This window comes from Myotis yumanensis, unplaced genomic scaffold (genome assembly GCF_028538775.1).
Source record: "Myotis yumanensis isolate MYYU_CA2020_CCGP unplaced genomic scaffold, mMyoYum1.0.hap1 SCAF_1, whole genome shotgun sequence".
Taxonomy (NCBI): domain Eukaryota; kingdom Metazoa; phylum Chordata; class Mammalia; order Chiroptera; family Vespertilionidae; genus Myotis; species Myotis yumanensis.
Window position 1 is genome coordinate 185,944,415 of NW_027223752.1, and position 20,220 is coordinate 185,964,634.

The following is a 20,220-nucleotide window of genomic DNA, read 5'->3' on the forward strand; positions in this document are numbered from 1 at the left end:
GGGTTCTGGGCTCTATCCCCAGTCGGGAGGGGAGTGTAGGAGGCAGCCGATCTGTGATTCTTTCTCATCATTGATGTTTCTGTCTCTCTCTCTCCCTTCCTCACTGAAATCAATAAAAATATATTTAAAATATGCTATATTTTCATATTTTTAAGTTTGTAGTATTTGTACATAAAATGTGTTGCTTTTTCATATCCTTAAAAACAAGAAAATGTGATATCATAGAAAATACTGGATTTGGTTCAAATGGCATTTTTTAAAGGTACAATTAGATTTTCCTATATAATGACTCTATTTTTTTATTTATTTATGTAGTTTAACCAGCTCAGTCCAGCAGAACAAAATGTGGTTGCTCTTGTCGGAGTCTCTGAAAACTATATTGGGAAGAAGGCATCAGGTCAAGCTATCAAGAAGGTACCATAATCTTTTTTTTCCTTCCTAAATAACTAAGTTCATTTAACAAAATTAATGCTGTTGTATTATCTCCCTTGTTGACTTGATCTTTTTGTTTCGCTTCTTTTCTCTAAATTAAATTCCCACTTTATTATTTAAAACATCTGAGGAGCAGAAACTTAGGCATTTTTTAAAAAAACTATTTGTTGGTGATGTGATAGCTTATTTTTGTACCTTTGTATTCTAAAATATTTTGTCATACATGTAAGGCTATTATCATAGGGAAAGGTAAACCTTATTAATTTATTTTTTCCTAGGCTATTTACTGCTTACATTATAAAATATTTATAATGTTTTCATGATATTATGTAATACTGAAGTAAATTCAATTCAAGAGAGAAAATTATATTTTCTCTAAACTTTTATTAGGCATTCTACTTGCTATCAGAGATTCTGAGATAGGACAGGTTTAGGGTTTTTGTTGATTGTGTTGTTCATTGTCCTCAAAGAACTTCCAGTCTAATATTTGACATACATAAAACATTCTAAAAGGTTGAATATCATTTGTTTGATATTTTATATTTTGGGGCTTTAAAGTTCAGTCAACAAGCATGAAGCAAGTGTATAATGCCTACACTAACTTTAAGAGAAGTGGAAATAATTCTTTGGCTAACATACTTTAAAATTCTTTAAGTTAATATCATTTTCCACCTCATAATATACACTTTATTCGTTTTTAATTTTCTTTGATAATCCAAACTCCATTGAAACCTAATTATCTACTACTATTCCCTCCTATATCTTTTAAATTTACTTGGATATTACTGATTTCATTTTGAAAAACAGAAGATGATGTTTATTCTCATTTGAATTGAATGGTGCAACTGTCCCGTGTACTACTGTATCATGAAATTACAAGTAGATATTATAGTACTTCAGTATCCATGTTGTCACAACATTTAGATTAAGTCTTTTACCTTACAAATGACTCTGTTGTTTAGACCTTCAAAATGTTGAATAAAAACATTTTTTAAATCAAACTTTTTATAACCAACTGTATGATATAAAATAAAAACAAAATTATATTTTAAAACTCATGTTAATTTGGAACATATTACCAAATAATAAACAATTACAAAATCTTATTAGAATAATACATCTTTTTAAACTTGCACCAAAATTTATTTTCGTTACATTTTATGAAATATAGTCAATAGCATGGCCGGTATGGTTTCAGTGGTTGAGTGTTGACCTATGAACCAGGAGGTCATGGTTTGATTCCCGGCCAGGGCACATGCCCGAGTTACGGGCTTGATCTCTAATGTGGGGCATGCAGGAGGCAGTCGATCAATGATTCTCTCTCATTATTGATGTTTCTATCTCTCTCTCCCTCTCCATTCCTCTCTGAAATCAATAAAAATGCATTAAAAAAAAAAAAAGAAATACAGCCACTAAAGTGTATTCAATTGATAATTGCATATTTAAACTAGTATGGACGTGAATTTATTTTAATTACAAATGGGTTATTTACTAGTTTAATGTTTTGAAAGTATCATTATTTATAATTCTAGAGAACATGATTTTACTTAAAATATAAATTGATTTCTCCACATTGAAAAAGACACCCTCCTTTTCTTTAAACATTTCTTGTAAAAGAGCTTAGAATTGGCGCTAAGCATTTTATCTTGACTAGTAATATAATTTTATAATTTCTCTTGACTTAGAAAATGCCTTTTGAACAAAATCTACATTGACTCTATTTTAATAATGAAGGTGCACCAAATTTGGAAAATTAAAAAATGATCTTTTCCTACTTTTATTCGACTATCATGTTTTTTAGCTTAATGCTTTTTAAGTGATTGATCCAGTATCAACATGCAGAATCTTAATTCATATATTCTTTAATATGTCAGTCTAAGTTTTCATCTCAAACATTCTATTAATATAGTAGAGGATATAATTTTAGATTTTATACCTATTTTTTCTCTTTCAAATACAACCTTTTTCTCTCCTCTGATTTTACTACTCACAAAAAATAGTCACTAGACACCACAGGCAAAAGCAGGTACACTGAATAGAAATTGTCAACCTCAGAGAGCATTTTTCTCTTTCAGTGTTTTAGTTTTGGAAACATTACTTACTTATCATGTCCATGTGGAAACCATAGAAGCTAATATTTACTCTTAGTTTACAATGTAGATAAGCTTATTAACATTTATCTAAATAAATGCATTTATCTAATTTGTAATCCCATTCACACATATATACAACCTATACATACCACAGGAAATGAAAAGGTCTCCCCAATTCCTTCTCTGTCTATATTTTCCTAGGGCTGCTGCCACAAATTAGCACACAGCTGGTGTCTTTTTTTTTTTTTTTAATTGAATTTATTGAGGTGACATTGGTTAATAAAATTATATACACTTCAGGTGTACAATTCTATTATACATTATCTGTACATTGTATTGTGTGTTCACCATCCAAAGTCAAACTGGATGTCTTAAAACAACAGAAGTTTATTCTCTCATAGTTCAGGGGACCATAAGTTTGTAATTAAGATGCTGGCAGGGTTGGTTCCTTCTGGAGGCTCTGAGGAAGAAACCATCTTGCCTGTCTCCTAGCTTTCAGTGGTTGCTGGCAATCCTTGGTTTTTCCTTGGCTTGTAAACTCATTCCTCCAATGTTTGCCTCCATCTTCACGTGGCCTGCTTGTCTGTGTCACTCTGTGTCCTCTCTTCTATAAGGACAGTAGTTTACTATGTTGAACTTAAAAAAAAAACTACTATAATTTGCTTTAACTAAAGGGCCCACTGTACATCCAGGATGATTTCCTCTCAAGATCCTTAACTAATTACATCTGAAAATATCCTGTTCCCAAGTAAAGTCACCTTCACAGGTCCGAGGGTTAAGATCTGAGCATATCTTTTCTTGGTAGGACATAACTCAACCTTCAACACTCCCTATAGAAAGAAGTTTAACTAAATTGGAAACAATTTGGCATATTTTTTTATACTTGGAAAAATGATAATTTGAATTAATCTAAGTTACATATGTTGGAACTTAGTTTTATTTCTATGAATCATTCTATCCTTACCCTTGCTCTCCCGTAGCACAATTTCATTCAATTTACCTTTTGTCCAGTTTGAATATAATGTACATTTTTAGCAGGTTCAGTATATTAATTTATTTGGTTGTGTCTTTCTAGATGGTGGACAAGGACATAGTGAACAGACTATACCTGTCTTTTGTTCTTTATGCCTTGCTCAAAGAGACCAGCATTTGGAGTGTGTCTGAAAAATTCAATATGCCTCGAGGATATATACAAAGTCTTCTCACTGCAGCTGCCACCTTCTCATGTTGTGTGTTACATTTCTGTGAGGTAATTCCATTACATAGATGATAGGTGCTTTGTGCATCTTCTTATTTTAACTGTTACCAAACTCATAAACCAGTTAGTATTTTCTTATTGACTTATTCTGTTACAAAGCAGTCAGAATTTATTTAAAATTTATTTTTGTTTTTATTCGCTTATTACAGAAATACTATATACATACTTACGGTAAAGATACAAAAATAACAAAATCAACTAAAGTATGCAATGAACAAGTAGAATAGTTATCCTTACTTTTAGAACCAGCGTTAATAGTTTCAAGTGTTTGGAATCAACTCTTAAAATGGATCTCTCCACTCATGTTGATTCTGTCTGAGTGTCCTTCTCATGAATGATACTCATGTGAAATGTTTGATTAGCATGTTGTCAATATCTGACAGCTACTTTTAACTACTTAGCACCATATTCCTTAGATTGCCTCAGTAATCTACCATTCTCGCTTCCAGTGTCAGCCAGCTACTTTAGGTTTCTACAACAAATGCCCATTTTCTAAAGTAATTCAAGGAGAAAATTTTATTTTGGCTGTGTGCATTTAGGATGGATTTGTTTAAGATTTTACTGAAAGAAGTTTTCAAAATTTCCTTAAATAACACAACAAAGCTTGCCAGACTTTTCTACTCAGACAATTTTTTTTGACAAATTTATAATATGTCATTTTTGCTGCATTTAAATTTTTTATTATTGAATAGCAGAATATCCTTTTCATATTTGTTTCTGTACTCAATTTTTAAAAAAATTTCCCCCCATCAGTTCTATTTTTAAACTTAAAATCAACTTCATTTTCCCTATCTTAAATCTCCATATTCTGTATGTGTGTATGGCAATTAATTCTGTCATATGTACTAAGGAGTAAATAATCTAAAATACTTGACTTTGGATTAAATGATAACTATTTTAGTAAATTTATCTTTCTAAATATCTTCTACGTATACTGATCTTTTTAATACTAGCTTACATTCCCTAATCACATGCTAGCTAAGCAGTAGACAAAAATTATGAGTAATAAGAAGCTAGTTGTTATTTAAGTTTTCTGTATTTGTTGTTCTTTGTGTTTAAAGATGCTTTTCCTAATATTCAATCCCTTTGTTTTAATCGGAACTATACAGACTTCAGCCTTGTAGATTTGTTCAAGTAAAAGAATTGTTGGACTTGAAAAACAGCTACTATAATTTGATGGTTGAGCCTAGAAAAAAAATCTACCTGACAACTTGTGCTTTCATGAATGTATTTTTAATATTTTAAAATGTTTTTTCCTCTTTAACTAGTTATGTAAGTCATATAAAATAGGACACTAATTGTTTTAATTAAGATGGCTTTTATTTTTATTATTATTTAAAAAAATATATTTTTATTGATTTCAGAGAGGAAGGGAGGGAGAGAGAAATAGAAACATCAATGATAAGAATCATCGATCGGCTGCTTCCTGCACACCCAAACTGGGGTTTGAGCCAACAACCCAGGCATGTGCCCTGACTGGGAATTGAGCTGTGTCCTCCTGGTTCATAGGTCGATGCTCAGCCACTGAGCCATGCTAGCCGGGCATGATGGCTTTTAATTACAAGTAACAGAAAACTCCATAAAAGATTAAACAATAGGAAAAAGACTGTCTTCAGTAACAGGAAAGCTAGAGCTAAGGCAATTCCAGGGTGATTGATTCAGTAGTTTTATTCAAGGTTATCTTCTCTTCTTTTTACTCTTCCATCTTTAGTGCATTAACTACTTTCCTAGTGGTCACAAAGTGGCTAACTAATGCTGTTCCATCCATCACACATTCTCACAATAGGTTAGAGACTTAAAAAAAAAGAAACTATTGTAGAACACCTCAAGCATATATACTAGTACAAGAAGACAAGATAATATAATGAATACCCTTTTACCCATACAGCTTTAACAGTTATTGACTTATGGTTTCCAATATTTTTATTGTTTTAAATATTGTTGCACTGAGCATTGTCTTGCATTTGAATCCTTCCACAGTTAATACTTTGTCTTTAGGATAAATTCCCACAAATAGGAGTTGTTTTCAGTCATCTGGGAAAGAAAAACTATACGTTCACTTTCTGGTATTTTGATAAAAATGAATAGAATTCTTCTTGTTGACTTATTTTTCAGTTGTTTCCTCATCCCAAGACCACTTCGTCAAATTTGTCAGTCTCTGCCATTCGTTCTCATAATAATTTTGCTTGGAATTATTGTTCACTTCTGGCTTAACCCAAGTTCCAGAGCTTACATAAGGGAACATCCTCTCTGAGCCCCCTACCATGCAAACTAAACTTTGAAATGACTGACTAGATTTAAATTCTGTATATTTCTTTGTGTTCTGCAGGAACTTGAGGAGTTTTGGGTTTATAAAGCCCTTTTGGTAGAACTTACCAAGAAACTGACCTACTGTGTAAAGGCAGAACTAATCCCTCTCATGGAAGTGACTGGAGTTTTAGAGGTTAGTAGCTTCCCAGTTTCCCAGTTGAGATGATTTCAAGTAATTTGAAGTCTTGTCACAGGGTAAGTGACAACAACATCCTTATGGCAGTCTTTTTTTTTTTTTTCTGTTTTCTTTTTTCAAAGTAAATTGCTGCTGTGGCTTCCTAGAAATCCCATTAATTCAGAAGCACAACTGTGAGAAAAAAAAAATAACAGAAGGGATAAGATGACACTCTCCAAGTATACGTGTGCTCATCCTTAGCATCTTCCTTCCTCCACTCTAGTGGAGAATTACCTTCTGTCGGTTTAGACTCCGTGCTTATTTAAGGTAGTGGTGACTCGGTGCTAACAAGGCTTATTCACGGTTTTGAAGAGAGTGAGAAGAAAGTATTCTCAGCTGGTTTTTCAGCTTTCTGTTTTTACCAACCCTTAATTTAAGTTTATTCTCTGTTATTCAGTTCTCGAATTAGAGGAACTCTACTGCTTGGGAACACAAACACACGTGCACACACACACACCACACCACACCACACCACTCCACACCACACCCCACACCATACCACTCCACTCCCTGGTAGTCCCCCGAGTAGGTGGCAAGAACATTTTAAGTATATTAGACTAGAATATTTTGATTGGTGTCTGAAATAATGCCCCTAGCCTAAGTGCCATAATGGATTTCTCATTGCTCATTGCAACACATATCAGATGACTTACACTGCACAGAAAGCTATCTTGCAGTCACATTAGAACCATTCAAATACATCTTTGAATAGAATACAAAATTTAATATAAAATTCCTCTGGATTCTGATGTGTTATCTCTTCATTCTTACTTTATTTATTTTAGTATATGGAAATATTGTCCTATTTTAGTATATTTTATATATATATATATATATATATATATATATATATATATATATATATATATATATATATATATAGTAGAGGCCTGGTGCATCAAATTTGTGCATGGGGGGTATGTGTCCCTCAGCCCAGCCTGCACCCTCCCCAATCTGGGACCCCTCGAGGGATATCTGACTGCCCGTTTAGGCCCAATCCTGGTCTGCTGGCTCCCAACTGCTCGCCTGCCTGCCTGCCTGCCTGCCTGATTGCCCCTAACCACTTCTGCCTGCTAGCCTGATCACCCCCTAATTACTCCCCTGCCAGCTTGATCAATGCCTAACTGCTCCCCTGATGGCTTGATTGCCCCTAACTGTCCTCCCCTGCCAGCCTGGTCACCCTTAACTATCCTCCCCTGCAGACATGGGTCCCTCCAAACTGTCCTCCCCTGCGGGCCTGGTTCCCCCCCCCCCCCCCAACTGCCATCCCCTGCAGCCCTGGGCCCTCCCAACTGCCCTCCCCTGCTTGCCTGATCACCCACAACTGCCCTCCCCTGCCAGCCATCTTGTGTCCACATAGGGGTGGCCATCTTGTGTGTTGGAGTGATGGTCAATTTGCATATTACCCTTTTATTAGATAGGATATATATATATATAATCATGTGAAATTGTTCCTTTCAACAAGACATTTAATTATTTTTTCTAAATTCCAAATTCTGAGCCTACTGATTTTTGTAATATTTTTCAGGGTCGGGCAAAACAGTTATACAATGCAGGTTATAAAAGTCTAGCACACTTAGCTAATGCAAATCCTGAAGTGCTAATAAAATCAATTGATCATTTATCAAGACGCCAGGCCAAGCAAATTGTTTCATCAGCAAAGGTAAGCAAACCATTTTTTAACCTTTATAATGTTTTGTGGTGTTATCTCCTTATATCTGAGACATGAAAAAAAAACACATTTAACAATAGACACAAAAGTATAAATTCATAATATGTGGGTAAAAATAGTGCATTTGTTATGACACAAGACTTGCTATAAAGAGAAAAATGACCTTTTAAAAACAGTTTCAAGAGTTCACTGAAGTACAAGGAAGCCTAGAAGTCATTGAATTTGGCCTCCTTACAACCTTTTCACAGAAGTCCTTTCCTCAGCACTCTCAACATCTGGTCTTCCCACCTTTGAATACCTTCATTGACAAGTGCTTACAACCTCAAAATTCACATAGTTCTATTTTTGGTCACTCTTAGTATAACAAAAAGCATCCCATTATAATGAGGCTCAATTTTGTCTTCTTAAAATGTTGACCATTGCATTGTAATACTACCATCTGGAACTATTCTATCCTTTTATTCATATACTAGAGGCCCGGTGCACAAAAATTTGTGCACTCGGGGGGGGGGGGGGGGAAGGGGGGGTCCCTCAGCCCGGCCTGTGCCCTCTCACAGTCTGGGACCCCTTGGGAGATAACGACCTGCTGGCTTAGGCCTGCTCCTGGGTGGCAGAGGGCAGGCGCAATCCCTAGGTGCAGCCCCTGGTCGGGCTCAGAGCAGGGCCGATTGGGGAGTTGGGGCACCACCCCCTGTCAAGCACAGAGCAGGGCGGATTGGGAGGTTGCGATGCCACCCTCAGTCACGCTCAGGGTAGGGCTGATTGGGGGAGTGGGGCACCGCCCCCTATCACACTCAAGGCAGGGTGGATGGGGAGGTTGCGGTGCCACCCCCTGTGACGCACAGAGCAGGGCCAATCAGTGGGTTGAGGAGCTCCCCCCTGTCACTCACAGAGTAGGGCCGATAGGGGAGTTGGGGCACCGCCCCCTATCACACACACAGCAGGGCAGATCAGAGGGTTGGGGCGCTGCCACTGTCACACTCAGGGCAGGGCCAATGGGGAGGTTATGGCTCTATCCTGTCACACACAGAGCAGGGCCTGTTGGGGGGGGGGGGGTTGGGGTGCCGCACCCTGTCACACACAGAGCCGCAGGGCGATCAGGGGGTTTGGGTGCTGCCCCCTGTCACGCTGATCCGGTGCCAGGAGGCCTCGCGGCTCTGCTGATCCCGGCGCCGGGAGGCATATTACCCTTTTACTATATAGGATAGAGGCCTGGTGCACGGGTGGGGGCCGGCTGGTTTGCCCTGAAGGGTGTCCTGGATCAGGGTGGGGGGCCCCACTGGGGTGCCTGGCCAGCCTGGATGAGGGGATGATGGCTGTTTGCAGCTGGTCACACACCCTTCAGGGTGGGGGTCCCCACTGGGGTACCTGGCCAGTCTGGGTGAGGAGCTGAGGGCTGCTTTCAGGCTGGCAATTGACTGAAGCTCCCAACCTCTCCTTTTTTTCTTTTTCTTTTTTTTTTTTATTCTGGGCCAGCTTTAGCTCTGACTCTAGCTCTGAGGCTTCCGCTGCTATAATCGAAACAATGTATAACTCTAGTTCTGAGATCCCGGCTGGCTGAAAGCTTTTTTCTGGGGTTTTGTTTAGCTTCTATATTTGCAACATAGTTTCTTAGAGTTGTAGCTCAGAGGCCGGCAAGTCAGGCGGGGAACGTTGCAGTCTGCCATCACTGGAGCAAGCAAGCCTCATGTTCGCTTCCAGCTGCCTGGCTGCCGGCCGCCATCTTGGCTGACAGTTAATTTGCATAAGGATATGCTGATTAGCCAATGGGAAGGGTAGTGGTCGTACGCCAATTACCATGTTTCTCTTTTATTAGTGTAGATTAGTGTTTCACAAATTGAAAAACAGTTCTCACTGCTTACAAGGGTTTCTCTTTTCTGTTTCTTTCATTTGCATTAAATAATCTATTGTCCTAGTTGCCCTTTGCCTGATGCAATCATATGTATCATTACCCCCCCAGTTCAATGTGGGTAAAGCCATTCCACAGCAATTTCGGCTTTTCCCCTCCTGATTTTAACTGTAGTTGCATTCTTGTAGCCTGAAATTGCTTGGCTTTTTTAGAAAACGTCATTGTTACAATATGGTTATATACAGATCAGAATGAGCTAAAAGTTAATTTCCATCTTACTTTTTTTAATGGTACTCACATTGTTTATATTACTTTCTTTGATCTTTACAATAGTCCTGTGAGGTGTTACCTTCAATTTGATGACACTAAAACTGACCTTGTTCCATTAGATTAGAAGTTCTTGGGATTGGCAGGGATGGAGTTATAGTCATTTCCATTGTAATGGCAGCTAGCACAGTACTCAACCTAGAGTAGGTGTTTAATATATATTTGAATAAATAAATGAGATTTGAAGAAATTAAGTTATTTACCCAAGGAAGTATAGCTAAGTAAGTAGTAGAGCCAGGACTGTGGAGTTAGACTGTATATCATTAGGGATACAAATGAAGCTGTAGTAACAATGGCCAAAAGAAGTTACTTTAAACTTTAAAAGTTTATTAGACAAATTCAAGCACAAGCAATTTATAGCTCTTATGGGAATCAGTGTTGTATCCAGGGATCCTACTTCTGTCTCATTCTCAATACATCGTTTCCACCTTATAGACATGCTATGGTTCCCGCCACTTCTTTCACTTTCCAGACAGTTTGAAAGAGAAAAATAGATATTCCTTGCAGGATTTTGAGCAAAGGAGTAGGTCAGAGGTTGCAAATAGAAGAGCAAGGATGGAAATGAGGAAACTAGTTAGGATTATATTGAGATTATGCTGTTTTTTTGATAACTGGTGGATTTTTTAACCATGGGTAATTTGAAGCTGATGATGTTCTCTGTATTCTAGTAATGCTGACACAAGAGTTTTGTGTGGTTTACTTGTTGATCTGTATAGTTTTTAGAGGATGTGTTGGGAGATTCATTTCACATGGTCACCCTTACCTCAGCTGCTGGAAAGCTTACCTAATTACGTTTTAGTCTTTTATATATATATATAATGCTATGTAATGCTATGGGTATGTCAAATTGGTAGGGAGTGTGTTTTTCACTTTCACTTTGCATCATATGGCTTTTTTTCCCCTCTGTGATTTTGCTAAACTTTTTATTATAATACTTTGTAACAGAAGTAGTACAAATACTTCACTACCATATACACAAAAGCCAGCTAAAACAAATACCAACATTTTACTTCTGGTTTCTAAAAGAAAGAGAGTCATTACTTGTCAAATATTCATTTATGTCTACTATGCTCCATGTTTAGAAATACTTTCTTTTCTCATTATGTTTTTTTTCAAAATTAACCCTTTGAGTGCCAACCAATATCCTAGGGACTATGCTAAAATTGCCAAGGCATTTTTGCTGATTTTACAGCAGTTTAGGAAAAAAATTATGAATCGCAAGTAAATGAAGTTACATATTCAAAAACTTAAAGAAACCTTTACTACGTTGACATATTTAGCAATATCATCATCACTAATAAAAGCAGACTTAGAACTGGACGCCATTTCGAAGCTTTGATAGTGCTCCCGGCACTTTTGGCGAAAGACAGGAGGAGCGCGATAGCGCTCCCAGGCACTCAAGGAGTTAACTATTAATTTTAGGAACTTGAATAAAATTTTTCTTTGAAAAAGTTATAGGTTTTTAAAAGATAGCATACTAAATTTTAAGGAGTAATAAAATGCATATATGAAGGATAACATTTTCAAGAGCTAATTAAATTTTTGTAAAATTGTCTTAGATTTTATATATTAAAAGTTAATTTTTAAGTAGCTGAGTCTCCAATAAAACAAATCATGTTTTAGAGCTCCTTTATTTTTGGTATACCAAATGGAGCAATCAGCTAAAATGGCTTTAACTAAATGCTTCAGCTTCACTTACTATAATCACTTTTTCTTAAGTGGCCATTTTTCCATCTCATATTAGTTTTAATGTCTAGATTGCTAATGTGTAAGGATTCAGGTGGTAAAAATGGTAGCATTTCTCTAGCATTGAATATTTTGGTTTCATGTCCTGATGTTTTTATTGTAGATGCTGTTGCATGAAAAAGCAGAGGCTTTGCAAGGAGAAGTAGAAGAGCTATTGAGATTACCTGCTGATTTCCCTCCTGTTGAAATGGCATGAAGTGTGTCTGATGAGCATTGTCAAATATGAACGACTTCTCTTTTTATGAATTATTTCTTGTATATATGTTTTATTAAAGATTCCTTATTATTTATACATGAAAAGATACATTTTAAGTATACATTCAGAACTATGGATGATGTTTGGATATATCTCTCACCCATAATTACAATAACCTTTCTAGTAATAACCCATCTTATTCAATACTTACACATTATTTCTGTGCTCAAAAATGAAATCAACTTCCTCAACATTGCTGCAGCCTACCTTTGTAGCCAGATCTTTCATCATTCTCTTATCCATTTCTTTCATCAAACTGAACTATTTGAAATACCAGTATTTTCCCTGTGATTTCCAAAACCTTCATTTCCTAACTGTTTTATTCCATTTCCAGTGCATAGAAAATTATCTCTTTTTTAAAAATATATATATATTTCTTTATTGATTTCAGAGAGGAAGGAAGAAGGAGAGAGAGAGAAATATCAATGATGAGCAAGAATCATTGATCGGCTGCCTCCTGCACACCCCCTACTGGGGATCGAGCCTGCAACCCAGGCATGTGCCCTTGGCCGGAATCGAACCTGGGACCCTTCAGTCCTCAGGCTGACGCTTTATCCATTGAGCCAAGCCGGGTAGGGCAGAAAATTATCTTTAAAATGTACTGTATACTTCAAGAATAAACTAAAAATGCTCAAATACTGTCTTCTCTATAAAATTGTTCAAGTTTATTCTCATCCCCACCCCATACATGGGCTCTTCCCTTCCTATAAGTATTGTGGATCTCTCGTTAATGCCCATGTATTTTTTTTAACACTTTTTCAACAAGTATTTATTATTAGTTAACCTACGATTCAGGATCCCAGAGTGGGATGTATCCAGGTTCCCCTTCACTATCCTGGGAGAAGGGTGAGGACAGAGGAGTGTCAGGGTGGGGGCCAGTTCAGATCTTCCCAGGAAATGTGCCTTCTGCTCATTTTTTGTTTGTTTTCCTAAGAGTTTCTTTGATTTTAATAGTTGGGAAGAAAGTTATAAAATAAAATAGACAACACAGAGCCTTGTGACTTACTCAGATTGGGAACAAACACAAGGATACAGAAATGTAAACAAACAGAGCTTCCACCCAGGATGTGGACCATTCGCAAACGGAGACATCACCCCCTTTAGCGGTCATTGCCTTCTCACAGTGGCGGACGTCCAAGTAGTTCTGCCGATAGTTCCTGGCCTGCGTCTGGTTGGGGACGCAGCTGTCAAAAGGAGCAGTCAGAATTCTTGATCTTTGTCTTAATGTCTTCTGCCACGTTGCTGACTCCTAAAAAACACCCTGAGGCAGCTCACAGCTCAGTGTGACCCTCAGCAAAAACTCACCCATGTCTCGTGTTAATGCCATTAGTTTCAAATATGCTAGAAAGCTGAGACTTTTTTTATTATCTTTGTATGGCACATAGCACCTACCGAAATTCACTGGAGAAAGTAGGAACTTCTATGAAAAATTAATACCACCCAAGTGAACAATTTAAAGATTCTCTTCAAACACACCTTCAGTATTGCCTTTCCCTTTTCCCTTTTCAGATTTATAGCTCAAATGTAGATGGCTGGTTATCTACAGGGGGAAAAAAGGGTAATAACTAGCAACATGTATTAATACTGAACTGGCTTACTTAAACTCTTACCTGTCTGAGAGATCCATTGGAAACTTTGAAAATAGATTCCCAGCCTAAGTTCTTTTTGCTTAACATTTTAGACCATTATAATGTAGCAGTTATTTACCTAGCAATTTCTGTGTGCCAGGCACCGTTATAAGTGCTTTATGTAACTAATTTAATCCTTACAACAACACTATAAGACAGATACTATTATTATCCCCATTTAAAGTAAACTGAGACATAGAGTAAAGTAACTGCCCCAGGGACATGTACTAGTTAGTTATAGGGCAGGGATTCAGACCCAGGCAGTCCCAACCTAAAGTCTGTGCATTTAACCATTATACAATACTAGAGGCCCAGAGCATAAAATTCATGCATGGGAAGGGGGTGTCCCTCAGCCTGGCCTGCACCCTCTCCAATCTGGGACCCCTTGGGGGATGTCCAAAACTGGCAGTCGGACATCCCTCTCACAATCCGGGACCGCTGGCTTCTAACCGCTCACCTGCCTGATTGCCCCTAACCACTCTGCCTGCCTGCCGCCCTGCTGCCCCTAACTGCTCCCCTGCCGGCCTGATCGCCCCTAACTGCCTCTGCCTTGGCCCCGCCACCGTGGCTTTGTCCAGAAGGACATCTGGAAGGTTGTCCGGAAGATGCCCGGTCTAATTAGCATATTACCCTTTTATTTGTATAGATTGTCTTGGTAGAATTTGCCTGCTTTATCCCTTCTAAGTGTTCTTTTCACCTGCCCTGGATTTTACCCCCAATATTACATCTCATTTATACCCTGCTCCTTCATATGAATCAAAATATGGTATCCTAATGTCTTATGGGCTTCACTGCACATAATCCATTTGTTCCAGCTAAAAAGACTTTAGCATCGTTCATACTTCTGTTTTAAATCTAGAAACTCCGAATTACCAGGGTTGCCCAAGTAAGTAAGGCTGTAAGTGAGCCCTGATTCTTGCTAACCAATTTATAAGAGACTTACTAATAATCCCAATTCAGTTTATTAATTTAAGATTAGAGATGGCAAGGTTGGTGAGGAGGTACCTTTACAGAAACTAGAATACCTGTATCTGTAGTCCAGGACAATCTCCATGGCCCCTGATCAGTGTTTCTGTAGGTCAATTTAACTAAAAGGCTGTCATGTATAATGGATGGGGAATTAGCCCTAAAAGATTTTAAAATGTAAAGAAATTAAAACAGTTCAGCTCTAGAGAAGAAGAAACAGGTCAGTGGGAACAGGGGGGAGAATAAAAAATATACTTAAATACATTTGAGAATTTACTATATAATAACCATGGCTTTTCAGTTTGGAGTGATACAAACCCAAGAACACCTGGCCTAAACAAAGAGGACTGTTTCATGGCCACATTCCAAACCACAGCAGCAATAGGACCGATATGAAGGAACTGAAGATACTGATGCTTCAGTGCAGTCAGCTGACACCATCAAAAGTTCCACATTCATATCTTTTCATTTATCTAACATTTAATTTGGTTTAAGGAGATAGGTAGACATTCAGCTAAATATATTTCTAAAACATGAGGTAGCCATTTGTTCCAACTCCATCCATTGAGTTATCCATCATTTCCACTGTGAGATTCAACCAGCCATGGCCGACTTCGAAGATGGAAGGGGGGCTCAGGCCAAGGAATGCAGGCCTCCTCTAGAAACTGGAAAGGTCAGGAGAACAGATTCTCTTCTGAGCCTCCATAAAGGAATTCAGTTCCGACACCTGTTGTTAGTACATTGAGACCCTTGCGAGGCTTCTGACCTCCAGAACTATAAAGTAATAAATGTGTATTGTTTTAAGCCGCTGAAGTTTGTGGCAATTCGTTTCAGCAGCAAGAGGAAACTATTACGTCCGACAATAGCATGGGACACAATGGGAAAATTAACATTCTGGAGGAACCTTTCTGAATCTTAGCATATGAGTAATCTAGGTTAAATGTATTATGCCCATTGAAAGGATTATTTTATATTCCTGAAAATACAAAATATTTTAAATGGGCACAAAGTATGTATTTTCATGCCATAAAGCTATGAAAATGTAGGCTAACAGCAATGAGATTGTAAAGAACTAGCTATTATAATGCTATAAACTAAATGATTTTCCTTTGTGGTAAAATATATTACTGTATTATCACATAAAATTGGAAAATATCCACAGGAAACAGATTCCTCTGTACAAAGTTCAGTAACACTGGTTTGATTCTGTGTAAATTTGTAAGCTTTTTGAGAGTTATAACACAGTCTATTGCCCATCCTAGAAATGATGAAGGAACTCAACGTTTTGCTGAAATTTGTGAAAGCCATTGGAAAGCTCAATGGGAATATTCAAATGCATTCCACTGAATAGTTTCAGTGTAGTTAGCCTCATGAAACAAAAGAGGTGGAATATTTAGGAGTGATAAAACATAAATATATGAACCATCATGAGCCATTGGTGGTAACAAAATAAAACAGGGTACAGAAGATAAATGCTCATCGGCACTGAAGAGAAAGTGGGAGGTGGAGGCTTTGAGAAAGAACTGAGAGAAAAGGAAGACCATGAACTAGATGCTAAAAGAACAGGAGACAAAGAGGGAGAAGGGTGTTTGGGGGAGGGGAGAACATGAGGGATGCCATGAAGGTTCTCTTCCAGCTGAGGTATACAAAGTGAAGGCCATAAGCCTCACCATCTGTGTATTTGAGCTCTTCAAGCCATAATGAGAAACAAAAACAAACAAACAAAAGCAGTAGCAAATGGTTTGTGCTGAGCCATCTCTACTTTCTCCCTCGTGATCAATGAAAGGCACTTGTGAAACACCTGACAGAGGTGTACACATGTGACATATGGACAGAGCCACATGGAGCTCAAGTTCATAACCTTAGCCTTGTCAGCACTGTGATCTTCTTCTAAACTAACCCTCCTTCGGGCAGATTGAAAATGTAGGTCTGACCTTTGTCAAAGAGAAGCTGGGCATTAGTTAAAGGGGTAAAGGTAGAATTTACTCAACAGCCATTGTGATGGGAAGAGGGTCCAGCATGAACTGACATGAACTGATTAGCGCAGAGGTGATGGGCATTTTGAAGATGAAGGAACAAGCGAGGCTCCAGCGGAACAGGGTTTGTTAATTGGTGCTTATCTGGAGGAGAAACAAACTTCTAGTCTCTTTATGATGGGAGGTAATGGTGGAAGTTACAGCAAGTTGCTCAGGGCCTGGAGGGAGAGCAGGAGGTGTTTTCCTGGATTTCTGCATTTCAGAGAGAGCCTCTCAGTTACCCAAGAAGGCGGTTCTGGGTGGTGGAAGATCTACATCTTGAATCGGGAGAAAGGAATAACAAACCAAGCTTTCTAAAGTAACAGCTCAGAGGGGTGGGCGTTCAGGGGTCTATCAGTCTATTACCAGATTTTAGTTGGAACACATAGTCATTATTCTGGTACTTTTCTCAGGCAGACATTTTAAGGGGACAGGGGTCATACTAGGGGTGCAGCTTTGAGCTGTTAGAAACTGTTAGTGTTTGTTCAAGTCTTCTAGTGGGGAGAAGGGGAGAAGGGGAGGCCAGGGCCAAAAATCATCTGTGCTGAGAGTCTGCTGTTTTCATAGGCCACAGGTAAGGCCTGGCTCCAAAAGGACTCTGTCTAAAGTTTGATCAAGAAGAGAATCTTTGCCCAGCTGGAGTGGCTCAGTGGTTGAACGTTGACCTATGAACCAGGAGGTCACAGTTCAATTCCCTTTCAGAGCACATGCCCAGGTTTTGGGCTCAGTCCCCAGTCAGCAGGGGTGGGGGTGGGGGGGGGGGGAGTGCAGGAGGCAACCATTCAATGATTCTCTCTCATCACTGATGTTTCTATCTCTCCCTTTCCCTTTCCCTTTCTCTCTGAAATCAATAAAAATATATTTTTAAAAGAGAATCACTTTCTAGTATTTGTTTAAAATGCACCACTTATCTTACTTTTTTTTTTTGAGGCCTAATACATTGACTTTTAATTATAGTTTCTAAATATTTGAAGGGCACTTCCCTTTAGTTCCTCCCAGAGAAATTTCTAGGCCACATTTAGAGAGCTTCTTTTAAAACTTTTGTTCTTGCTTTTAAACAGAGCAACACATTCGGTTGCTTTTTTCTATCTTACTTTTTTTTAAAATATGTTTTTATTGATTTTTAGAGGAAAAGGGAGAGAAACACCAATGAGAGAGAGAAACATTGATTGGCTGCTTCCCATATGCACCCCGACTGGGGATTAAACCTGCAACCCAGGCATGTGCCCTGACTGAGATTCAAATGGACAATCTATCAGTCCAAGAGACGATGTCCAACCAACAGCTATACCGGGCAGGGCTTATCTCACTTTTAGAAAATGCCATCATGCCGGAGACCAATTCCAGCATGTCATAATTTCAAGATTTTAATCAAAAGGTTGATGAGACTTGGGGACTCAACAGGATTGAGTCATACATGTAGTCACCTCTTGGGAATGGCTAAAGGCATTTCTCCAAACCTGAATAGAATACATTAAATTGATTGTGGCAGCCAAACAGTTAAAGGGCATCTTAATCTACATGTTATTGCCTCCTACTGGCCAAACACCTGAACAACCATAGGCTAATTCCCCCATTCTGACAATGGACTCTGTACTAAACCCTGACCCTTTGAAGTGTATGCATATCTCTGCCTTGCCTCAGAACAAGTTGTGTTAATAAAAAGCATGGGGTCCTGGAGACGAGAGTACCTAAGGTCTTAGACTTAAGATCTTAGAACTTAGCTCCTTTAGCTAAGCTCCTCTAACCCCCAATGCCTTTCAAAATTATATCTCGTCTCCGGATTCTTTATTAATCTCTGGATTCCTATGTCATCTATTCACTGCCCCTTCTCCAGATTCCTGAACCCTTCTTGATGCTGGAATAAGAACCCCGGCACCATCACATATCCCAAGAAATCAGAAACACCAATCAGAAAGGATATATGCACCCCTATGTTCATAGCAGCACAATTTACAATAGCTAAGATTTGGAAACAGCCTAAGTGCCCATCAGCAGATGAGTGGATTAGAAAACTGTGGTACATTTACACAATGGAATACTACACTGCTGTAAAAAAAGAAGGAACTCTTACCATTTGCAACAGCATGGAAGGACCTGGAGAGCATTATGCTAAGTGAAATAAGCCAGTCGGAGAAAGATAAATACCACATGTTCTCACTCATTTGTGGAATATAATGAGCAATATAAAATGATGAACAAAAATAGATCCAGAGACAGAGAAGCATCAAACAGACCGTCAAACCTCAGAGGGAAGGGGGGCGGGGGGCAGGTAAGAGATCAACCAAAGGACTTGTATGCATGCATATTAACATAACCAATGGACACAGACACTAGGGGAGTGAGGGCATGTGCTGGGGGGTGGGAGGGCATGTGCTGGGGGGCGGGGAGAGGTCAATGGGGGAAAAAGGAGACACATGTAATACTTTAAAAGGTAAAGAATTAAAGAAAAAAATGCCATCACTAAGATTGCTATTTGGTTTCCTTCTTTATATTATAAAACCTATGTCTTGGTCTTTAATTTCCGTTCTTGGTTCTTTTTCCAGCACAATCACAGGAGAGTAGGAAGATTTTGCAGAAGTTATTGCAGCCCTTCACAGAGGTCTTAAGTTCATCTTGCAAAACCTCTGCAGCAGGGGGAAGCCTTTAGAAACCAGAACGACCTTGAAAAGCTGCCTCTACCCATTGCTTGGGTCTGAGCAGGTACAGTTCAAAATGACCTCAAGGGGGCTTGAACTTTTATAGGCAACAGGCTGCACTTTAGTTGACCCAGCCTGTGCAGACAAATTAAATCTAAATTAAATGCTAATGATGGCAGGGTCTGTGCCGCTCTTCTGGGGAAACTAAAATGCAGAGAAACGAGGCTCTGGCAGCTGTCTGTGATTGAGTCACTGCTCTCCCCTGTGCCCTGGCTTCCTAGGTTTACGCCAGCACTGCTCTCATTAATGGCCCTGCTGCCAAAAAGACACACCTTTTTTTTTTTTTTTAATATATTTTATTGATTTTTTACAGAGAGGAAGGGAGAGAAATAGAGAGTTAGAAACATCGATGAGAGAGAAACATCAATCAGCTGCCTCCTGCACATCTCCCACTGGGGATGTGCCCGCAACCCAGGTACATGCCCTTGACCGGAATCAAACCCGGGACCCTTCAGTCCGCAGGCCGACGCTCTATCCACTGAGCCAAACCGGTTTCGGCGAAAAAGACACACCTTTGTCAAGATGTTGGACTGGAAGAACATGTGTTCTTGCAGGAGAAGCTGAAAGTCCCCGAGAGAAGCCAAAGAAGAAAGACAGGAGTCCACACAGAAAAAGGTTACGGATGGTGTGATGCCTCCCTGAAGAGTACCACATGCAGGAGAACAAGCTCGGGAATTGCTGCTGCAAGTGGAGGCTGACTTATGATGTGGCCTTTTCTGCTATCTTTTCCTGCAGAATGAGCAGATTCTGGCAGATGCTCCTGAAACTTCTTGTCCATTCAGCAGAGAAGGAGT

At 38.8% G+C, this 20,220-nt stretch overlaps 1 protein-coding gene across 2 annotated transcripts in view; it reads left to right on the forward strand.

Annotated features, from left to right (window-relative positions):
• The window catches only part of HELQ (helicase, POLQ like), a 41,672-nt gene extending 29,520 nt beyond the window's left edge, over positions 1–12,152 (forward strand). The window contains exons 14-18 of one of the 2 annotated variants that reach the window (XR_011468364.1): positions 316–414; positions 3,601–3,774; positions 6,113–6,226; positions 6,352–6,535; positions 7,797–7,863. Coding sequence is in view for 1 of the 2 variants with exons in the window: in XM_070393554.1 (XP_070249655.1) it covers positions 316–414; positions 3,601–3,774; positions 6,113–6,226; positions 7,797–7,931; positions 11,966–12,058 (615 nt within the window). In the remaining variant the exon portion in view is untranslated. Of the gene's footprint in view, positions 1–315; positions 415–3,600; positions 3,775–6,112; positions 6,227–6,351; positions 6,536–7,796; positions 7,932–11,965 lie in introns of those variants that run through there. The other variant, XM_070393554.1, reaches the window with a different exon arrangement.
• The last annotated feature ends 8,068 nt before the right edge of the window (positions 12,153–20,220 follow it).